This window comes from Eubalaena glacialis, chromosome 19 (assembly GCF_028564815.1).
Source record: "Eubalaena glacialis isolate mEubGla1 chromosome 19, mEubGla1.1.hap2.+ XY, whole genome shotgun sequence".
Lineage (NCBI taxonomy): Eukaryota > Metazoa > Chordata > Mammalia > Artiodactyla > Balaenidae > Eubalaena > Eubalaena glacialis.
In genome coordinates, this window is record NC_083734.1 from 53,011,644 (window position 1) to 53,033,511 (window position 21,868).

Below are 21,868 nucleotides of genomic sequence, written 5' to 3' on the forward strand. Positions count from 1 at the left end.
TCTGTGTGCAGCTTTTCTCTGTCCTGTCCTGCTGTTCCCTCAGAGACACGGAAGCCAGGTCTCCCTTCTGCACGGTCCAGGCCTGGGTAGTGGCTCTGAATGGGGGTTTGATGGTCAGTGGAGATAGAAAGCCCACCCTACCACAGGTGTAGTGTGGTCGGCAGAAGAACAATCCCCACAGATGTCACTTCCTAGTTCTGGGAACCTGTGACTGTATTAGGTCACGTGGCAACGGGGATTAAAGTCGCAGATGGAATTAAGTTTGCCAATCTGGTGACTATGAGGTGGGGAGATTGTCCTGGATTATCCAGTGGGACCATGTCATCCCAGGGTCCTTGAAAGTGGAAGAGGGGGCCCAGAGTCAGCGTCAGAGTGATGCCCTATGAGAAAGACTCCACTCACATTGCCAGCTTTGAAGGAGGAGGAAGGGGCCACGAGCCAAGGGATCTGGGCGGGTTCCAGAAGCTGGAAAAGGCAGGAAGACAGATTGTCCCCTGGAGCCTTAGGAAGGAACACAACCCTGCTGACACCTGAGTTTAGCCCAGTGAGACCTGGGTTGACTTCTGGCCTCTGGAATTGCCAGATAATACACCGTTGTTTTAAGTCCCTATTTTTGTGGTAACTTGTTACGGCAGCCATGGGAAACTAATACACTCGAGATAGAAGTGCTTTGTGAAGGAAGCGGGAGGGGAGACTTGTGTCTTTTCTAAATGGTGTCATTTCTTCATCCGTGTTTTGCTCATTTCTGGCTTTTGGTGACTTTGCCTCTCTGTCTAGGAGGACTCTCTTTCCCTGGATATAAATCACCAAATCTTGGGGGACGAATTTTGGGTGATAGATGCCTTAACTTCATCCCTGGAAACATTAGCTAGAGGAGAGCCCCACCCCTCACTGCCTCTGGGCCAAGTGTCAGTGGCCAAGTGGCCCCTAGGGGGAGGGAGGAGGGAACGTGTGTGGTTAACAGCAGGCCTGCCGCTGCCCACTGGCTCCAACCCAGCAGCAGGGCCAGTTCTGAACAGGGCTGTGAAAGAAGAAATCTGCTACCCTTCCCAGCCCCACCTACTTCTCTTGGGGCTACTGCCGTTTCTGACATCTTTCTTCTGCAACCACCCCAAAACCCCCCTCCTCCTGGAAGCAAACTTGAGCTACCTTCCTCGCCAGTGTAACTTACTGCTGCAAGCAACAGAGCGCCAAGAATAGTTCTCAAAGGTGTTCTAATTCTTAAAGACTTGCAGGTTAATAGGAAAGAATGACTCCCTAGTCAGGGAGTTTCTGCAGAGAGTCTTTTGTTTTATGAGGGTGTGTGTTTTTTCTGAGGGGAGGCCAAGTTGATCTTTCCTTTGAATTACACAATAGCCTATTTTGCAAAAATATCAGTGGTCGCTGACAGCTCAGAGCAGCACAAAATTCAACTTGTAATCAGGTATCTATCAGAGATGGTTAAAAGCCAGCACTGGCATTTTTATTTTATACCTTTTAAAATCATTGCCCTTTTTTTTTGTACACCCAAGCTAATACACATTCCAGATCTTGGCCTGACTCCATCTCTGTATTCCTTGTGCCAACTGCCAGGTTGGCATCGCTCTCCTTTCCATCAACAAAAACATGGCATTTGGAACTCTACTGAAAATGGCATTCTGGTAGGCCCTTCATAAAAGGATCTTCTCAGAGATGTCTTGGACTCAGGAACTTATAATCTAAAATCAACAATACTGTTGAGGACATAACCATTTTAAAGTAATGATATTAAGTGAACGCAGTCGAGGAGAATGAGGTTTTTTTAATCATTGTTACTGATCTACCTGGAGCTGTTTCTTGATCCACCTTCATCTCTCAGAATTTGGGGAGAGGATTTATAATACTGGTACAAAGTGCTTTGAGCATCTCGAGCTGCTATTTTGATTTCAATTAACTCTAAGTCCTTACTAGAGATGTGAAAAGTCAGATAGCTGTTTCTGGCTACAGGCTTCACTGGTTTTGTGTGTTTTAGGATCTCTGCTGATGGCATTTAAAGATTGTGCTATGTACCCTGGTCCCCTACTCTATCTGGGTAATACGGAGAATAAGTCTGGCCCGTAGAAAGGCCCCAGACCTGTGAAGGGGACCTGGGTGTTCTGCTCGCTCTGGGTTCTGTACCCAGCAGCCTTTCTGGAGCACAGTTTTCTGGTCTCCCAGGGAGGTGGGGATCTTTGTTCCCTGCAGGACACCGGGTCCCTAAGGTAATGGGTGTAAACTGCTTTGCACATGGGATCAAGAACCATTCAAGGTCGTGCGTCTTATGGATTCAAGGACATTAGGAAGATCTCCCATCAGGTTGTTTGGTCTTTGCCAGGCCCTGGCATTGCTGCTGGCAGCCTGCTGTCAGTGCGGGGGCCAGAGCTCCCTTTGTTGCCGGCCTCGAGCTCCCTGTCCTTTTCCTTGCCTCCATCCACACGATTCCACCTCAGCCTGGCCTCTTTGGGTGCAAGCTTCCTGGTCCCAAATGTCTTTTTAAAAAATTAATATATTTTATTTTTCAGGACAGTTTTAGGTTTACCAGAATATGAGCAGGGGGCACGGAGAGTCCATATACCCTCTCCAGGTTCCACTATTATTATTTTTTCATTGTGGTAAAGTACACACGGCAGATTTTGAATACTGACCACTTTGAAGTGCACAGTTCTACAGCAGTACATGCATTCTCACCCTTGCGCGGCCGTCACCCCCTTCCATTCCCAGGACTCTTCCGTCCTCTCCACCTGGGCCTGCTCCTCTGGCTGGGAGCTTTCCCTGTGCACCTGCTCCTGCTTCTCCTGGTGGCGTCTTCCAGACAGCCCCTGTCATCCCAGCCCGCAGTGCAGGCGCCAGGCCCTTGATTAGCTCTGCCTCCCTCCCTACCAGTCTCCCCTCCGTTTTATGTGCCCCTTGGAGGCATCAGCCCTCCTCTGTGCCTGGACATCACCCTCTTCCTTGCCCTGAGCCCCAGCCCTGACATCCTTTAAGGATCTCCTCCACTGTTTCCTTCAGAGCCCTGCCCCTTATGTAGTGCTCCCCAGAAACCTTCCAGCTGCGCCTCCTGTGGGCTGTGATGTGGATCCTGATGTGGAGCAGTCACATGCCCCCCACAGAGCCCATGAGTGCCCTGGAGGAGACAGGGTGCCCCTCCCAGGCTGCCCCTGTGTCTCTGATTGGCCCCACCCCCTGCCCTGCCCCGCCCCCAGCCTGTTAAATCCCCTGGGAGCACCCAGTTAGGACATAGCCTCAGGGTCAGGAGAGGGGGGCACGTGTGCAGAGGGTGCCCACGGGAGCCTGCAGGTGGGGCATGAAAGCAGGGTTGGGTGGAGGAGGGGCCTGGGGCCCCAAGGCCAAGACCTTTCCCTCTAAGGCAAACTGTTGAAGCCCGAGAGCCAGCCAACAGAGGGGCTGGGAGAGGGATGCAATTTGGGCTCCGCAGGGGATGCAGCTGGTCAGGGAAGTGAGGGGAGCAGGTGCTGGGGGCAGGCCCTCCTCGTCCCTACCCTGCTCCACCGAATCCCCTCCCCAGCCCTCCCCCAGCCTCTGGCCTTCTTCCTCTCCGCCCAAGCTACTGCCCATCGGAAGCCCAGACCTGCGCTCTGCCCCGGATGCAGCTTCAGCAGGGCAGTGGTCAGCACACAGGGAACGATCCCAGCAGTGGGCAGTGAAGGTCCAGGACGGCTAGACCTTAGAAATCTAGGAGGATGACTTAAATGATAGTATAGAGGGGCCCGTTGCTTCCCAAGAAGGGTTTTGGTCAGGTGGATCTAGAGACCCTAGGGGAGCTGGGTGCTGTCTCTGCACGTCTGTGGCTTATCTGTGAAGAAGGAGCCCCATGACTCTGACCATTAACCTTCCCACCGTCCCGGGTTTGTAGGAACACCCCTGAAGGACAGGCAGGTACACAGAGAGCTGCCCTGGGCCAGACCACGATTAGTCAAGTCTCGTTGCCAGACCGGTGAGCACTGAAGCCCAGGGGCCTCCCCTCGGGGTGTCTTTGCGGCGGTTCTCCAGTCCACGCCCCTGGACACAGAGCTGCACGTGCCTCCACTCCGGGTGACACGTGGGCTAGAGCCGTGTTTATTAACCCAGTGACAGATAGACCCTGGGCTGCCAGTGAGGAGAGGCCTTCTGCAGTCTTGGATCCACCCAACACCCACCCCTTAATCCTGTTTAACATCCAACTAGTGACAAACCAGGGGATGCAGAGGGGGGTGGTCCTGGGCAGCCACTGATGTGTCATTAATTCGTGCTGATAACAGCACAGCCTGAGCGTCAGAGGGGCTGGTCTACCTTCTGTCAGAGCCCAATTCTCCACCTTCCTCTGGGGGTGGAGGGGAGCAGTAGGTGAATGGTTCCCCATCTCAAATGGGGATGGTGTCACCTGGGCACCCCTCTCCCCCAGACCTGCTGGGTCAGAGTGTGGGGATTTGCGCAATGAGTTTCTTAAAGCCCCCTGGTTTGGAGAAGCACTGCATCAGATGACCTTAGAGCCTCTGGGCACCAGTGCTGTTTCCGTCGAGCTGTGCTTTTTTAGCAGGCCCTGCTTGATGTGGGGCAACTGCACCCCAAGGGCATTGTCCTGGGCTTTGGGCGGGGAGGGCCTCCATTCTTATCTGGGAGGTAGCCTGGCAGCAACTGTGCTCTTTGGGATTCTTTTCCTTCCCTCTCTTCTGACAGGGTGGGGGGTAAACTCAGATTTATATTCACCAGCTGGAGGACTCGGATAGAACTGCCAAATTAGGACGCTGCCAACTCGGATGGTGGGAGCCGAATAGAAATTCACACTGAGCAAGGAACCCAGCCTCTGCTGACTCGCAGGTCGTCGCCTTCCCCACGGTGGTCAGCCACAGGACGCGAGCTGTGATGGTGGAGCTGGGGCCCGTGTTGGGGGGGACTGTGGTCCCACGTGGTAAAGAGGATGACAGGTGATCGTCGCTCCCCACCTGGACGGAGGTGAGGGGCCCCTGGCAGAACCCGCTGGGTGTGAGGCATTCTGGACCCACGGGCCTTGCGTTGTAAATAACAACAAGGCATCTCTTTAAACAGAAGCAAAATAAGGCAGTAAGGGGGATTCGAGGGGAAAGTACTGCAGGGGTTGGGGATGCAGGCAGGGAGGGTGTGTTTGGAGAGCTTGCTCTAGGCTCCTTCCTTTGGCCCAAATGAGGAAGCTGTGGCCAGTGGGCCCCTGGAATGGCTGGGGCCTGAGGAGGGCAGCTCTGGCTGGGCTCAGTCACCATCTCAGCTGCCGATGAGCAGAGCCCGGTTTACAGTACAAGCCGGCCTGTAATGAGAGTGGTTCTCACTGGAGCGTGTTGGTAGTGTGAGAACCATGTGTGTCCATCACGTGTGCAACGTGGGAGAAGACGAGAGGGTGCAGACCAGAGCACGGACCAGGCCACACAGGTCTCTGGGTCATTGCTAAGGGCCCCCTCCTCTTAAATTTCCCGTAAGATTTTACATGACACGCACCCCACCTTTATTAAGCTATATTGATGTCCCTATTTTTATCAAGTAACAGTACACAGTAAAAACAGGAAATAGTGATAAAAACAACATAAACACTCATTCAATGAGCTGGTGAATAGTTAACATGTGCGTCCTTTTCAGGTAAATGTATACTTTGAATTAGGCTTTTTGAAATAAGTAGTTCATTGAAAATGGACATCATAAGAAAATTAGATGAAAATATAAGCCAGTGATGACTGGATCTTTGGCTTGAGATGAATGATATAAAGTGTAAAAGTGATAAAAAGAAATCACTAGGGAAAAGTTATCATCAATTTGCCTAGAAGTTTAAAACCTCTGTATTTCAAAATGAGTAATACAGTTAAAAGGCAAATAACAAATTAGGAAAAACATACATGCAGCAACTATAGCAAAGGATTAAGATCTTTGCTATATAAAGAGTTCTTTCATATCAATAAGAATTCTGACACCCCAGCAGAAAAATTGGCAAAGTACACCAACAGACAATTCACAGGAAGAACACAAATGTTTAATAAACATAGGACAACCTGCTCAAGTGAACTGATTATCAGAAAACCATTTTCCAATGACCAAATTAGTAAAGATTCAAATCCCTAAAAACTATGCTACCTTTTTGGAAATCTATTGGACATTATGTCAGGGGTCCAGTTTTTCCTCCTAAGGAAATAGGAATCCCAGAAATTGTCCTAAGGAAATAAGTGAGGATACAGGTACAGATTTATGTATAAAATGTAAAGTTTATTATTTAAGTAGCCACTATTTGGAAACCAAATATCTAATGATGGTGGCTGGCTCAAGAATGGTGCATCCTTGTTTTATATTTATAGCTATCAAGATGGAGGGTTGACATTTTGAATTTTTAAATTAGTTAATAATGTGGTGTATTAGTATTCTGTGGCTGCCATAAAAAGTACCACAAACTGGGTGGCTTAAGCAACAGAAATTAATTTTCTCACAGTGTTGGAGGCTGGAAACCTGAGATCTTGGCGTTGAAGGGTTGGTTCCTTCTGAGGCCTCTCTTCTTGGCTTGTAGATGGCTGTCTTCATGTTCACATTGCATTCTCCTCGTACACCAGTGTCCAGACTCCCTCTTTTTAAAGGATACCAGTCACTGGATTAGGGCCCACCCTAATGACCTAATTCTGACTTGATTGCATCTGTATAGAAGCTACTTTCAAATAAGGTTGAATTATGAGGTGTGGGGGTGAGAACTTTAACATATGAATTTGGGGAGGAGGACACATTTCAACCTATAATACATGGGAAAATATATGTATGTTATAACTGAAAGAAAGGTATGGTATAATTCCAGTGGGTGGTTTTGTTTTGTTAAGATAGACACAGAAGATAGTAGAAAATACACAGATTATTTTTGGATGGTGTGAGTTAAGGGACACGTATTCTTTATACTTCTCTGAACACGTTTCATAATCTAAAAAAAGAAAAAACTTTTAAAAAATAGGTCAAGGTTCTCCACTTCTAGTTTGACAGAGAGCAGAGGTCGGGAACCAGTTTTAATTGAGATGAAATAGGCTCACAAAGGAACAAATACATTGAAAAAATAAATGAGCATTGTCTGAAGAGAGTAAATATTCGTGGCTAATGTTTAACAGACGTGCTGGACCTACCCAGAGGCACGTTGTCTCCTGCACTGAACAACCTGGGGTTGGAACTGGGGGATTGTCCTTGCTCACCCAGGTTGCAGGGGCAGGGGTAGGAGCCAGAATTCCACGCACAGAGGACAAAGGTCTCACGTTCAGGTGTGTCCGCTCACTGGCTGACTTGGGGTGTGTGGCCCCTGTTTTCTCGTTTGCAAAACTGCGCTTCTAGGATGTACCTTCCAGAGCTGCAGTGGGGTTTCACAGCCGATGTGGGGAAAACGCTATATTCTGAACACTTGTATTTTGGAATCTCCTTCAGAGCTTCCAGCACATTCTTTTGATTATCCTCAATGGTGGCAAACCGTCTTAGCTTAAAGATGGTGTGGTTTTTGGACTCAGCTGAGCGTTGTTTGCAGCACATTCTGGAGGTTAGGGTGATTAAACTAAGTAATACCATTTGAGGCTCAGAAGGAGGTGGGGCTCCAGACCTGCCCCAGCCTCACCCAGCAGGAGGCCACGGGCCCCAGGAGGCCACTAAGCACCTGGTGGCTGATGTGAACTGAGGTATGCTTAAGTGCAAAATGTACACCAGGTTCTGGAGATTTAAAGAATGTAAAATAGCTCTTGAGTAATTTTTCCATACTGATTACAGGCTGAAATGATACTATTGGGGATATAGTGGCTTAACTAAAAATATACTATTAAAATGAATTTCCCTCATTTCTTTTTTACTTTTTAAAAATGCGGCTACTAGGAAACTTAAAATTGCATATGAGGCTCTCATTGTATGTCTTCTGGGCAGTGCTGATCTGGAGAAGGGAATTCTTTTTCTTGTATGGCTCATTAACTGATCTTGTAATTCTGGAATGATTCTTGAATTCTAAAAATATTCCGGACAATGGAATGAAGTCATCATTAGAATAAAAGAATATAGCTTTACCAGATGATTAATTGGAAAGAAAACACATATTTTGATGTGTAGGTTCCAGTGTGATTTATTTTAAGTTTCGAACATTGGTTGTCAAGCGTCGTAATGTGCCTTGTGTGTTCAGACAGCACTCAGTGGTTAAGACAGTGAGAGACGCCCCTCGACCTGGGGAGGCCACAAGGCTTCCCCAGAGCTGGGCCCGGAGGGGATTTGGGTAGTGAGGAGCAGCCCTGCCCCGAGTATCCAGAAAGTGGTCTGAGCCAGGGGTCGGCTACGTATCGCCCGTGGACCAAATCTAGCCTTCTTCCTGTTTTATACAGTGCGCGAACTAAGGATGGTTATTACGTTTTTAAATGGGTGAAAAAAACTCGAAGAGCTTTCTTGTGTAACGTCAAAATTATATGGAATTGGCTTGAGTATCTATTTAATAAAGTCTCGCGGGACCACAGTCATACCTGCCCACGTACTGTCTGCTTTCACACAACAGGGCAGAATCGAGTAGTCTCCACAGTGACCGTTGGGCCCACAGAGGCAAAAATATTTCCTGTCTGGCCCTTTACAGAACCAGCTTGCCGTCCCCTGGGCCAAGCGGTCAACTTGATTCTGCAGCCCACATTGAAAGTGGTGTCTCAGGCATGGGGGATGCCTGAGAAGGGGTGGATTCGGGGCCCTGGATATGGCCGAGAATGGAGGGGCTTCTGTGGCTCAGGGCTGAGGAGGCGAGGACTCCAGCTGGGCCTGAGTCTCCAGGGCTAGTGATTTTCAAGGTCATCCTGACGTTGGGAACCTCAGCAATGAGAGAGAAGAGAGTGATGGATTTTTCTGGGTAAAGACGCAGGAGTGGGAAGGGTGACTCTTGGGCCTGCAGGGAACTATTAGAAGGTTGCTGTGTTTGGGAGAGTTAGTTGCCGTGGAGGCAACTGGATATATGCAAAGAGACGGGAGATCGGAGCAAGGGGGCACAGAGGGACACCCAGAGAGCCATAAGGGCCTGAGGATCCAGCCTTGAGCTGCCTGGTCCCAGGACATTGAAGGAAATTAGCACTGAGACAACCCCTACCCTGCTGAGCCAGCTGGACCCCCAGCCCCTACCCTCTGCCCCAAGAACCCGTCCAAGCACTGGACACAGAAAGAACTCCATTTAGGGAACATCCTAAATCAGCCCTGGATTTAGGGGTAAATGTACAAAGTGTAGAGGGTACAAAGAACAATATAATTTAGCCTGAGAACCCCCTCCAGTTGATTATTCAAAAAAGTTTTACTGTGGTAAAACATACATGACATAGGACATAGGGAATTCCCTGGCAGTCCAGTGGTTAGGACTCCACGCTCTCATTGCCGAGGGTGCGGGTTCAATCCCTGGTTGGGGAACTAAGATCTTGCAAGCCGTGCGGCGTGGCCAAAAAAAAAAAAAGAGGGACTTCCCCGGTGGTCCAGTGGTTAAGAATCCGTCTTCCAATGCAGGGGACTCGGGTCCAATCCCTGGTTGGGGAACTAAGATCTCACATGCCTCAAGGCAAATCAGCCTGAGCGCCACAACTACTGAGCTCGCATGACTCAACGAGAGAGCCCACGTGCTGCAAGCTACAGAGTCCATGCACTCTGGAGCCCACGCGCCACAACTAGAAAGAGAAAACCCACATGCCACAACTAGAGAGAAGCCTGCGCGCTGCAACAAAAGATCCCGTGTGCTGCAACTAAGACCCGACACAGCCAAAAATAAAGAAATGGAGGGGGGGGGGGAGGGAGGGAGAGAGAGAGAGAGAGAGAGAGAGAGAGAGAGAGAGAGAGAGAAAGGAAAGAAAGAAAGAAAGAAAGACCACTAAAAAAAAACCCACAAAAAAATGACACAAAATTTACCCTCTTAACCATTTTTAACTGCACAGTTCAGTGGCATTAGGGACATTTGGGTACACTGTTGTGCAACCATTACCACCATCCATTTCCAGAACTTCTTCATCTTCCCAAACGGTAACTCTCCCCATTAAACACTAACTCCCCAGCCCCCGCCCAGCCCCGGGCACCTACCCTTCTATTCTCTGTCTCTATCAGTTTGACTCTCCCAGGTACCTCATATAAGTGGAATCATACAATATTTGTCCTTCTGTGACAGGCTGGTTTCACTGAGCATGTCCTCAAGGTCCATCATGTTGTAGCAGGTGTCAGAATTTCTCTCCTTTTTAAGGCTGAATAATATCCCATCGTATGGACAGACTGCATTTGGTCTATCCATTCCCAGTCAATAATTTTATCATACCGGCTTCAAGTCTTTTTTTTTTCTTTCTGAGAGCTTGAGTTGCAGCCCCTCTGTGACGCTTCCACCCAGCCACCCCACCCCACGAGGCTGGCCTGCACCCTGCCCAGCATGGCCTGAAGTCTCGGACATCCATGATCTCTGACCAGGAAATAGCTTTACACACATCTCTTCATTGACACAGGTGACATCATGCCTGTGGTCATCCTACTCCCAGCTTGGTGGGCGGCCGTCATGAGCCCCATTGACAGGAACGTCTGGTTGGTTCACATAGCTGCCTGGGCTTTTGTTTCATTTTTGCTGGAATTAAAATTGCTTTTTGCCAGTGTGTCGGGTGTTGGGTTTTCATTTCATGTTCTCAGTCCTTCTGTTTCCACTTCTGTGAATCGCCTGCTTTTTCTGTTGGGATATTGCTCCTTTTTTGCAGGGAGTCTTTAGGAATTCTGTATATATTCTGGATCTGATCCTTTGGTTTCTAGTTTATTTTTTTAAAGAATGAGTTGTATGTTAACTCGGGTCCTTCACCTATCACTTGTGACCCCTTCCCAGCTGAGGCAGCCAGCGTGTGATGGGACGTCAGGCTGGGCTTTGGGATGGTGAGGACACACAGGGCAGGTGAGGTGGAGAAGGCTGGGAAAGGTGGGAAGGACGAAGGAGAACCGGGATGTTCCCTGGGAAGCACTGCAGATGGCTGAGAATCTCAGGAAGGAAGGGACACGGGGTGAACTCTGTGTCCTGGAGGTTTTGAAATTGCTGCTGTGGGAACAGATTCCTCTAGACCAGTTCTCTCTCTCTCTTTTTTTCTTTGGGCCACGCTGCGCGGCTTGTGGGATCTGAATTCCCCGACTTGGGATTGAACCTGGGCCCATGGCAGTGAAAGCGCCAAATCCTAACCACTAGACACCAGGGAATTCCCTAGACCAGTTCCTAACAGGGTGATTTTGCCCCCTGGGGACATTTGCAATGCCCGGAGACATTTTTGGTTGTCATAGTGGAAAGGGGTGCTAGTGGAATCTGGTGGGTGGAGGCCAGGGATGCTGCAAAACACCCTGCAATGGACAGGACAGCCGCCACCACCAAGAAGGACTCAGCCCCAAGTGTTCGTAGCGCCACTGTTGAGAACCCAGCTCACCCTCTGTATGGCCTTGTGCTAGCAGGACCCCTTCTGTGGTTCCACAGCTTCTGTTTCCAACCTACTGGTGTGGGGTAGGATGCTGCCCCAGGGATACCCAGTCCAAGTTCATGACCTTGGCCATGCCTTTTCTCTCTCTTCCTCCCCCAGGCAGGTCTGGTAGAGCCCCGCCTGGGCCCAAGTGTGCAGAGGATGGAAACACTCCCCCGGCAATGTCTCTGGGCCGCCTCCTTCGCCGGGCCTCCTCCAAAGCCTCGGACCTCTTGACCCTCACCCCCGGTGGCGGCGGCGGGCCCCCTTCCATCCTGGATGGGGAGATCATCTACTCCAAGAACAATGTCTGCGTGCACCCGCCGGAAGGGCTGCAGGGGCTGGGGGAGCACCACCCAGGTGAGCCCAGAGTGGGGAGGCCTGGGGTGACAGGCCTGGGGTCACATGCTGGGAGAGGAAGGCTTGGGGTCACAGACCTGGGAGGGGAGGGCTGTGGAGTCACAGGCCTGGGGAGAGCTGGCTGATCTCTCTAAAGTTAGCAAGCTCCTGCGTCACTTCCCCATTTGCCCTAATTTCCCCATCTGGGAAGCAGGCCAGTGACCTTTGACTCATGGAGGGGAGGCAGGACGGTTTAAGGGGAATTAGCCTGAATTTGCAAGTAGAAGAGGGCATTTGAGCACTACAGGGCTTCTGGGAGCAGGGAGCCCCCTGCGCGCGGTGAGGGAAGCCAGAAGGGAAGCGGGGCATCCTCTTCTGCAGGAACCTGCCAGTGAGAGGCTTTCCGCCAGGCCCCCTTGAGCATGTGCAGGAACATAGCCCTCAGGTCAGTCTTGGTGGTTTCCTCCCTTCCTGCATTCCGGAGTGTGGGGTGAGGACTGAGTGGGGCATGAAGCAGGCCTAGGAATCTGAGGATGTGGAAATCTTTGATCCTGCGCACCCTCTGTGCTTAAATCCTCTGTTTTGAAATCGGGGAAGTAAACTCTTAGACTCTGCAGGGATGGAGATGGAGGAGGGTCCTTTCCTGACCCTCCACATGGGAGCCCGGAGTTACCCTGAGCCATTCCCGGGACACTCCAGCCCGTGGCTCTCCTTAGTCCCAGGAGTGGGAAACTTTTCCTGTAGTGGCAGTGACTTTGCTATCTTTTGCTAAGCCACAGAGAAAGAAACTACATTTTTTCCAGGGCTCCAGTTGTATTCTGAGCCCCAAAACGGCAAGCTTCCTTGTGCACTAAGGGAGTGGGCACAGATTCTCTTTGCAGGAGTGTCACTGACTGGGACTGTCCTGAGGCAGGGGGCCTGGGGATGTTAGACCTGGTTATGGCAGCCCGGCACTCACACCTGAGTCCCTCAGCCCTGCTGCTCTGAGGAAGCATCAAAAAGATGGGTTAGTGATACTAGAGGCCTGTGTGGTCCTTTTGTCATTTGCGCAAATGACTTGCAACAGACAAATGTATCACTTTATGTAATTTGCACAACAACCTCATGAGAGTGGCTGGAACCTGGGCAGGCCTGTCTCTCGGACAAGGAGGCTGGTGCTCAGAGGTGCTCCCCAATGCCAGCCTGGGGTGCAGGTGGGGTGAAGGCAGGCCCTGGGCTCGTCCTGTGGCCTCCCTAGGCTGCCGAAAGGTGCTTCCGTATCCCCAGTCCCAGTGTACCTGCAGCCTGGCTGCAGCCCACCTGAGTCCAGACAGAGGTCCCACATCAGATGTCAATACATTTAAAATTCTGAATTATAATCAGATCTGGGTACTTTAATGCATGCAAATTATGTGTCAACAAAATACTGAATAAATAAATTAATAAAAAAGACAAGTTTAAATTATACTAATGAACTCTTTGAAAAGTATTCTGTCCTCCTGCCTTGATAAGCATATCTTTACAGTCACCCGGACAGTTAGGTGCAGACTTAGAATCACCAGACCCTCCAGGTTCCAAAGCAGGAAAGCCGGCTTCCGGCCCCAGCTCTTTCCTGCACTACAGGGGCCCCGGGTGTTCTCCTGGGGACACCAAAGCCCCATCCACGGCCCCCACATACAGCTCAGGTGGGAAGACCCGAGCAGGCCCTGGAAGCAGACTCTGAACTGTGAGGGCAGGGGATTCCAGGGTCCTGGTCCCTGGAGTGTGCTCTAGAAGGAGATGCAGGCTCTGGGTGGCATGTCACCTTGACCCTGTGGACGCCTGACCACGCGACCAGCTCCGAGGACTTGGGGTGCCAGGTGCAGAGGTTCTAGGCCTGGGTCTGAGGGTGTTACATGTTCTGGGCATAAAACAAATAAAATAGCAGCAGCCTTTGGAGGGCTTCTGGTATCATCCTGTTGTGATGGGAGGCAAGGGAGAGGGGGCCAGAGGTCTCAGGCTCCCTTCCCAACCCAAAACCACGTGATCTGCGGGTGTGGAGACACTTGGCCTCACCCGAACGTTATCCTTCTGCATAACTGGCTGACAGCCCTGGAGTTCCCCCCACCTCTTTTGGAAATGGGAGCCAGGCTAAGGATTCTGGGTTGAGCCAGAGCCCTGGGGCATGAAAGGGACCCCAGCTCCTGCCCCAGGGGCTTCTCAGAACAGAAACCAGGAGGCCTGGGAACCTGGTGCAACAGGCCCAGGAGTCAGGACACCCCGAAATGGCAGGTGCTGCAGGAGGAAAGGCCACCTTTCCCCAGACTGAGCAGTCAGGGGCCCGAAGAGCCCATCCACGCACTGCCGGCGGCCTTGGAGAATCGCTCTTCTCATTTTTGTCAGCAGTGCAGGGCATGACATCGAGATGGCCCCTTCTTCCAAAACAGTGGTAAGGAAGAAATGCTAAGAAGCCACAGCCAACTGGAAAAGGCCCAAATGCCACTCATCTTGGATTTATTCTTTTGGGGACATAACAATAAAATCTGCTGCCTGTATCCCTCCTAAGATTGTGGTGAGGCTGTGAAGCCAGTGGGGCTTCTGGGCCCCTGTGTTCCTCCCCAGTTCCCTGGGCTTGCCCGGACCGGGAGGCTGATGGAGGCAGGGAAGCTCTGGAGCCCCCAGACAGTGGGCAGGGTGGCGCTCTGAACGAGACGAGGAGGGAAAGCACAGGACGGGCTGCTGCTTGAGGTCCCGGGCCCACTGGATCTGCTAAGTGTGTGTGCTTAGAAAATGCCCACAGCACTCATTCATCCTGAGCTCAGCTGTATCCCTCAGGTGTGTTTTCTTAGGGCCAGGCTGTGTCCGGAGCCTGGCTAGTCTGCACAGCCCCACAGTTTTACTAACCCAGGTGTGGCTCCTACGAGAAACCAGCCAGCGGCACTTCGTGCATGGCCCTCCCTAACCGTCTGTGCTCCTGACCCCTCATAGGCTACCTGTGCTTGTACATGGAGAAGGATGAACTGCTGGGGGCCACCCTCATCCTCGCATGGGTCCCCAACTCCCGGATCCAGAAGCAGGACGAGGAGGCGCTGCGTTACATCACCCCCGAGAGCTCCCCCGTGCGCAAGGCACCCCGCCCTCGGGGCCGGCGTACCCAGAGCTCGGGGGCCCCCCACCCGCCGTCTCCCATGGAGCCCAGGCCCACCCTAATCCCCAGAGATGAGGACATCCTGGTGGTGGCCCAGAGCATCCGAGACCCCGAGCGTGTCAGCCCTTCGCCCGAGGACGGGGAGAAGCTGGCCCTGGGCCTGGGGACAGACAGCTCCCTCCTGGCCTCTCAGCCGGCCCACAGCGACTCGGGAATCTTGTCGGCGGTCAGTTCGCAGGACGGGACGGAAGAGGGCCGGGAACCGCGACCCGAGGCGGGCGAGGAGGAGGGCTCCTTGGAGCTGTCGGCCGAGGGCGTGAGCAGGGCCAGCTCCTTCGACTCGGACTCAGAGGCCTTCTCTTCACCCTTCTGCCTCTCGCCCATCAGCGCCGCCCTCGCAGAGAGCAGCAGCTCCGTGTTCCTGGAGAGCGAGAGCGGGTGAGTTCCTGACTCCCCACTGCCTCTCTGGAGCCAAGAGCAATGGCACGTGTCCCCGCTCTGCTCACTGAGCGCTGAGGATGCCTGCATCCCATCCCGCAGGCACCAGAGCCTCCACACCCTGTCCCCTCACTTCACACCACCCTAGGGGATTGTGATGGATGCACAGTCTGGGGGAGGGGTGCTGGGGGTTCCCTCCCTCTTCTCTCCCCTTCCCTAGAACTAAACATTCCCTGCCAGGTCTGACCGGCCCCATAACCCAGTCTAACCCCCCTGGTGCCAGGCCCCAGCAGTCCAGGTGTCTTTTGTGCTCATCTCTGGAGGAGATGGTCGGTCATCCCACAACCCCCAGGCAAACTCAGGGAGGCCTGGGTGGCGGCCGAAGGCTTGTGGGGGAGGCCTGGTCCCCAGCCAGGCTCTGTGCTCTGCCTGGGGCCAAGCCAGGCACGTGGCCCGGCCCGCCAGAGGGGTCCCTAGCCTTTCTACTTCTCACACCCTCAAGCTGTAAGAGGCTGGAACACAACCCCAGGGGGAAGTTGGCAGCATTTACTGTACAGCCTCAGAGCCCAGGGGAACCAGATGCCTGGGCACACTGGCGGGCTCACTGGCCACACAGGCAGGGACCAGGAGGGGCAGCAGTGAGACCCACCCCCTGCCTGATTGGGGAGGGTTGTTGCAGTCTCATGGCGGCCACCACACAGCGTCGTTAGGGGGCCTCGGGGCCTCCCAGAGGTGGGTGTGCACAAGGCTCATGAACCACAGGCTTGGGCTAACCCAGAGCAGCTGGGACAGGCCTGGCATGGGCAGCTGTGGGACTTCTGCTGCCCCTTCTCATGCTCGGCTGTGGTCCTTGTTCTCATTAGATTTCTAGGCTAATAATGGTGATGATAGTAAGCGCTGACATAATCAAACAGGCAGCACACAGTTACTGAGCTCATGATGTGAGATGGGCAGGTGATACGTGTGAATGGTCTGAGCTTTGCCTGGGCGCTGGGCATGTGTGCCATGGATTAATTCTTTTTATGCTCACAACCATCCCAAACCCTGTGAGGTAGGTGCTAACATCACCCCCTGTGTATAGAAGAGGAAAGCGAGGCTCAGAGGTTAAGGAACTTGCTGGAGGTCACCCAGCTAATTTAGGAACTGAGCCAGATTCAAACCCTGCTGGGTCTACACCAGACCTAGAGCACATAAGGTCACATGAACTGATGTAATCCCAGGAGAAAAGGAGTAGGGCGGAGGAATGCAGAATGCTTTGCTGGCTTCAGCGGGAAGGAATTTGAGATGGATTCATTCCTGTTTTCTTCCCCTCAGTAAGATGTGGTCCATTAAAGCCCAAGGGTAAACTGATAACATCCGTCTTGAGTACTGGAGGGTGCATGTAAGGGGAGCGGTCAGCTGTAGCCGAGGACTCCAGTGCCCCCATGAGGTTCCCTGAGTCGTGTGCTGTTTCCCACCAGGAAACCAGGCTGAGAACGTAACTCAAAGCCACACCTGGGTCCCGCAGCCCGTGGGGCTCTGTCAGCGCTCCCCCTGGTGGTGCCACACTGCCAGTCACTCCCCATCCCCCTCCCTCAGCCACTTTGTCTCTATGGATTTGCCTGTTCTGGACATTTCACCTCAATGGTATCATGCAACTTGTGTCCTTTTGTGTCTGGCTCCTTCCTTAAGGTCCATCCAAGTGTGTCAGCACTCCGTTTGTGTGTCTGGCTAATATTCCCAACAATTTCCACCTCCAGTTGGATTTGGAAGCATTATTCTGTAACGCGTGCAGACTCCTGGGCTAAAGCTGGGTGGCGTCTGTCAGGTGTGAAAGTTTGGCTGCCCCACCATGAGTCCTTTCTGTAGTCATGCTTTGGGAACCCTACTTTTACCTTCCAGATCCCTGCTCCACCCAATTTAATTTAGGGGTCATGTTTCTGCTAAGAGCTGCGAGGCATGCCTGGAAGACTAGTGTTGTGAGGGAGCTCCCTCCTTTGCCATGGAGCTCCAACAATTCCATATTGCTTGTTTTTCTGGCCCCGTCAGTCCAATTCAGCCAAGGCTTTGGGCTGGGGCAGGATGGCCATGAGTGAGGTCCCTCCCTGCCTCCCGGGAGCGTGTGCTTCAGTCAGGGGCTGATGTGGAAACAGCCTGTCTTTGAGACGGAATGTGAGAGGTATTACATGGAGGCACCCTGGTTCCTGACCCAGCCGTGCTTGACAGGTTGCTGAGAGCTTAAAAAAAAAAAAACAGATGTGATTCCAAAAGGGGCTGGGTGGGCCCTGGAATCTACATTTCCTGCCAGGCCGTCCCTGCAGTTCATGTTTACTTGCTTCTTTGCTCTCGGAGCTGAGTTGCAGTTTTGTCTCCCCACCGCATCTGAGACCTGGAAGCAAAGCTGGTGCTCCTCCACTCCCTCCCTCCCACAGCTCCTGCCCTGTGATGGGCCTGGAAATTTGGACTAAATGGTCAGTAGTACTGGGCGCTATAGAGCAAGGCTTCCCAGCCCAGCGAAAAACGAGAATGCGCCAGGCAGCTTTGAAGGCTCCTGATGCCCAGGCCACACACAAACTGATTGAACCAGAATGGCTGGGATGGGGCCCGGGCCTGGGCAGTGTTTGACTTCCCCAGGGGTTTTCAAAGTGCTGCCAGGTATGAGAACCGCTGCTGTGGTGGGGAGCCCGGGGAGAGAGGCGTGGGCCTTGTGCCTCAGGCAGAGGGCATTTGGGGCGAGGTCCCAGAGCGCTGGCATCTGCTGGACCAGACACCCCTCAGGGAGCTTGTCTTTGAGGACTTGAATGCACCCATAGCAGCTCCTGGAGCAGAGGCTCCTAATTTAACCGGGAATTGGCTCCCTGGGAGGGGAGCAGGCAGGCTGGCTCATGGGATCCCTCTGGTGGCAGAACTGAAGAACTACACATGGAGGCTGAGCCTGGGGCTGGGGCTGGGCGAGGAGGGGGAATCAGCCCCCATCTGAGAGTCCCCTAAACATTTTGTTATGTGGCTGGTAGTTCACAGAAGGGCTGAGTGGTTAGAAAGGCAGTGTCCATTCGTGTGCTACCTGCGGGGTATAGCCCAGCACAGCCTCATCCCTAGATGGCAAGGCCACCTGCCATAGCCACCCCACCAGCCCCAGCACAGTGATGGCTGGAAATCCTTGATTATATGAGTGTCCAAGGACTATTGGGAAATGGGTGGACAAGGAGAGCTGTGCTGCTGACTTGTCATCATGGACCCTCCTCCCATGGAGATCTGAGTTATACAAGCAGGGTTTAGGGTCTGTGGCTCTCAGCCCCGTACCTTCCACAGTGTCAGAAATCAAGACTTTGGATTGAGATGAAGGTGAGGATGTCCACCGACAAGATAAGTGGCCATCCCATCATTTGCTTCTGTCCTGAGAGGTACCCAGTCTCAAGGGCCAGTTGGATGAGGGTGTAATATAACAGGACCCCCATGTGGACCCCCATGTGGCGTGTCAGTTGCTCCCCCTTGGGGAAGTGTGTGACGATATGTATGAGCTGAAACACAGCTCCCACTCCCTAAATCAAAAGGTCTCTTCCGGAACTCGTCCTAAGAAATAATCTAAACTACAGAAATAAAGCACATTTGCATGAAGATGTTCATCATGCTATTCTTTACAATGGAGGAAAAAGGGGAAGAATCTAGAGAAGGAGACCCATCCATTACAGTTTATCTTCCAGGTCAAGGGATTTTTAATGGGGGTCCATGAGCCCCCTGAAGTCTTACACCACTTCCTGTATGTGTGCTCGTGGGTGTGCATTTTCCTGAGGAGGGGGCACCCTCCGACTCCCCAAAATGTTCAGAACCTCGGTACTGCCAGACGGAAGAATGTGTATTTGTAAAGGCTGTGCTGCAGCATGGAAATTTATAGTGCATCACAAACAAAGCAGGTAGCAAATGATGTGCACATTTTGATTGAAATCTATGGAAAGGCCTGATGCATGAATGAGGCAGGCCAAGCAGTGCTGCCTACTAGAACTTTCCAGATCTGTGCCTTCGAGGTAGCACCACTGGCCTGCTCAGCTAGGGAACACTTGAAAGGTGGCTAGTGTGACTGACACACTGAATTTTTAATTTTATGTGATATTGATCGAGATAAATTTAAGTGGCACATGTGACCACTCTATTGGACAGCACAGGTTGAGAGGAAGCTGTGCCAATATGTCAGGATAGTGTGGTTACGAGTAATTTTTTTCTTTTCTCATGTTTCAGAAATGTTACAGTGTGGTTATATTAATCATAAACCCACACACAGCTTAGACTGGCTCACCCTTGTCCACTGTCTTGCATGCTTGTTTTTTTATTTCTGTTTTTTTGGGTTTTTTTGGCCGTGCTGCACGACCTGTGGGATCTTAGTTCCCCAACCAGGGATGGAACCCGTGCCCCCTGCAGTGGGAGCACAGAGTCTTAACCGCTGGTCCGCCAGGGAAGTCCCTTGCATGCTTGTTAATGAGAAGACCTCCTAAGACCCTGTGAGGTCCTTCCCATGAAGCTGATGCTGATGGTCTGCCACCCTCGTCCCCAGAGTTGTCATCGGTGCCCCCACCCCCAGGGTAAATGTGTGCTGTGTTTCCCCTCTCTCATCCCCTCCTTTGTCATTCTTGGTGTGTGTTCTTGGGGCGGCCATCCCGAGTGAAGGGTGGCGTTCAGGTTACAGAACGAGCTGGGTGGCGTTGCCACGCAGGGACTCTCGCCGTGGCTTCATTGGTGCAGTGGTCCAGCCAGCCCAGACGTGGGTCCAGGAGAGCCGGGTACAGCCCCAGGGGGACACAGGCTGCCTGCCCTTGGGGTCCTGCTCCGATGCTTACCTGCCTCCTGACCTCCTCTCCTCTCCTCTTTTCCCACGCACGCCGTGTTTTGGCCAGCCGGCCCCAGCAGGCTCCCCCTTCCCCAGCCTCCCTCCAGCTGGAATGTTCTCCCCTCCCCTGCTGAAACCCCAGCCAGACTGCGGTCTCCTCAGTGACCCCTGCTCGCTCTACAGAGCTCCTGCTGCTTTCCCCTGGCGTCTCATTTGTGTGGCATTTAACATATGCCGCCTTGTGCTGTTGCTTTTCCGTGAGACTTACCTGTCACCTGGACCAGTGCCGTCCTATAGAACTTTCCGTGGTGATGAACGCTGTCCCGTGTGGTAGCCGCTGGCCACATGTGGCTGTGGAACCCTGGAAATGTGGCTCTGGCAACTGAGCAACTGGATTTTTAATTTATTCATCTTCACTGAATTTAAAGTTCAATAGCCACAGGCGGCGAGGGCTTTGTGTTGGACGGTGCAGGTCCAGACGAAACAGTGCTTGTGAGGGGGATGGAGGGAGTAGTCACACTCCTGGCAAAGAGTAGCCCCTCAAAATGCTCTGTCAAGGGAAAAAGGGAAAAAGACCAGAAAACTGAACAGGTGTTCCCCCCGACCCACGCAGGGGCTAGCTTACTAGGGGGTGGGTGGCAGGAGGGGTCACAAGCCGAAGCCAGTGAGGAGGGACGGTGACAATGGATGATGGCGCCCACCCCGCAGAGGGAGCCAGGCTGAAATAAATGGCAGCTTAAGTGCTTTTTGCCTTTAGGAGGAAAAGGCTCTGTGACACCAGAGTATCAGCCGTAAAGGCTGAATTATTCATACCTTCTCGTTGTCATTGGTGTAACAGGCCCTGCTCCTTCTACCCTGCTCTGGGGAGAATCCAGCCTCTGAGAAGGACCTGGAGCCCATGAGCTTGGTGGGCCGGGTCCAAGTGCTGAGTATCATTGATGGGGGGCTGCCAGGAGGGACCCAGAGGGTGTCATTCTGGGTCACCCAAAGCCTGGTTAGGGGCAGGTTGTGTGATGCCATGAGATTCTTAGTTGCTTTGGGCGGTTTTCATAAATAGCCTTGCCCCATTCCTTTTCTGTCCAACCATCTCAGGGGAGGCGGACAAGCCTGCAGGAATGAGAGGTTCATACAGAACCGCTCACTCCTGGAGACAGGGGGCGGGGGGGGGGGTCGGTGATATAAACGAGGGAGACGCTTTTCACCCCTTCCCACCCATAGTAGCTAAAGCAAATAAGAACCCTCTCCCAGAGGTGGGAGAGGAGGGATGGGAGGCTGAGAATAGGGGAGGGGCCAGAAGGATGGGACCCTAAAAAGATGAAGGGGGGAGCAACAGGGAAGGGCCAGTGGCTGGACCAGTGGATGTCCTTGGAGGCCATTCCAGCAGCAGTGGGACTGCGGAAGGGGTGAGGGAAGGTCCTGGGGCTGCTGCCGCCCAGGAAGGGAGGGTGATGGTCGGAGAGGAGCTGTGGGACGGAATGCTGAGGGATGAGTGTGGGTTCCAGAGAGATTTAGGAGGTGGAATGGCCAAGAGTTGGTGAGAGATAGGATGGCCAGGCGCTGGGGGGTGCACCCCCATACCCCCCAAATTTCAGGAAGGTATCTCTGAGCTAACTCAGTATTGGGGCAGCCCGGGTGCCCCGGATGCCCTGAGGATGCTCCTGGAACACCCACCCTCACCCCTTTGGGGCCCCCAGCAGCAGCCTGGCAGCCGGGAAGCTGGCAGCTTCCAAAGATCTGTTGTTTGGGTTTGTTTGT

At 52.6% G+C, this 21,868-nt stretch overlaps 1 protein-coding gene across 5 annotated transcripts in view; it reads left to right on the forward strand.

Moving 5' to 3' along the window:
• The window catches only part of TBC1D16 (TBC1 domain family member 16), an 83,480-nt gene that overhangs the window by 4,838 nt on the left and 56,774 nt on the right, over positions 1-21,868 (forward strand). For 3 of the 5 annotated variants that reach the window (XM_061176301.1, XM_061176304.1, XM_061176305.1), the window contains exons 2-3: positions 11,550-11,789; positions 14,715-15,312. In XM_061176301.1, the coding sequence (XP_061032284.1) occupies positions 11,612-11,789; positions 14,715-15,312 (776 nt within the window). In that variant the 5' untranslated portion in view covers positions 11,550-11,611. Of the gene's footprint in view, positions 1-4,707; positions 4,951-11,549; positions 11,790-14,714; positions 15,313-21,868 lie in introns of all 5 variants that reach the window. The other 2 variants (XM_061176302.1, XM_061176303.1) reach the window with 2 other exon arrangements.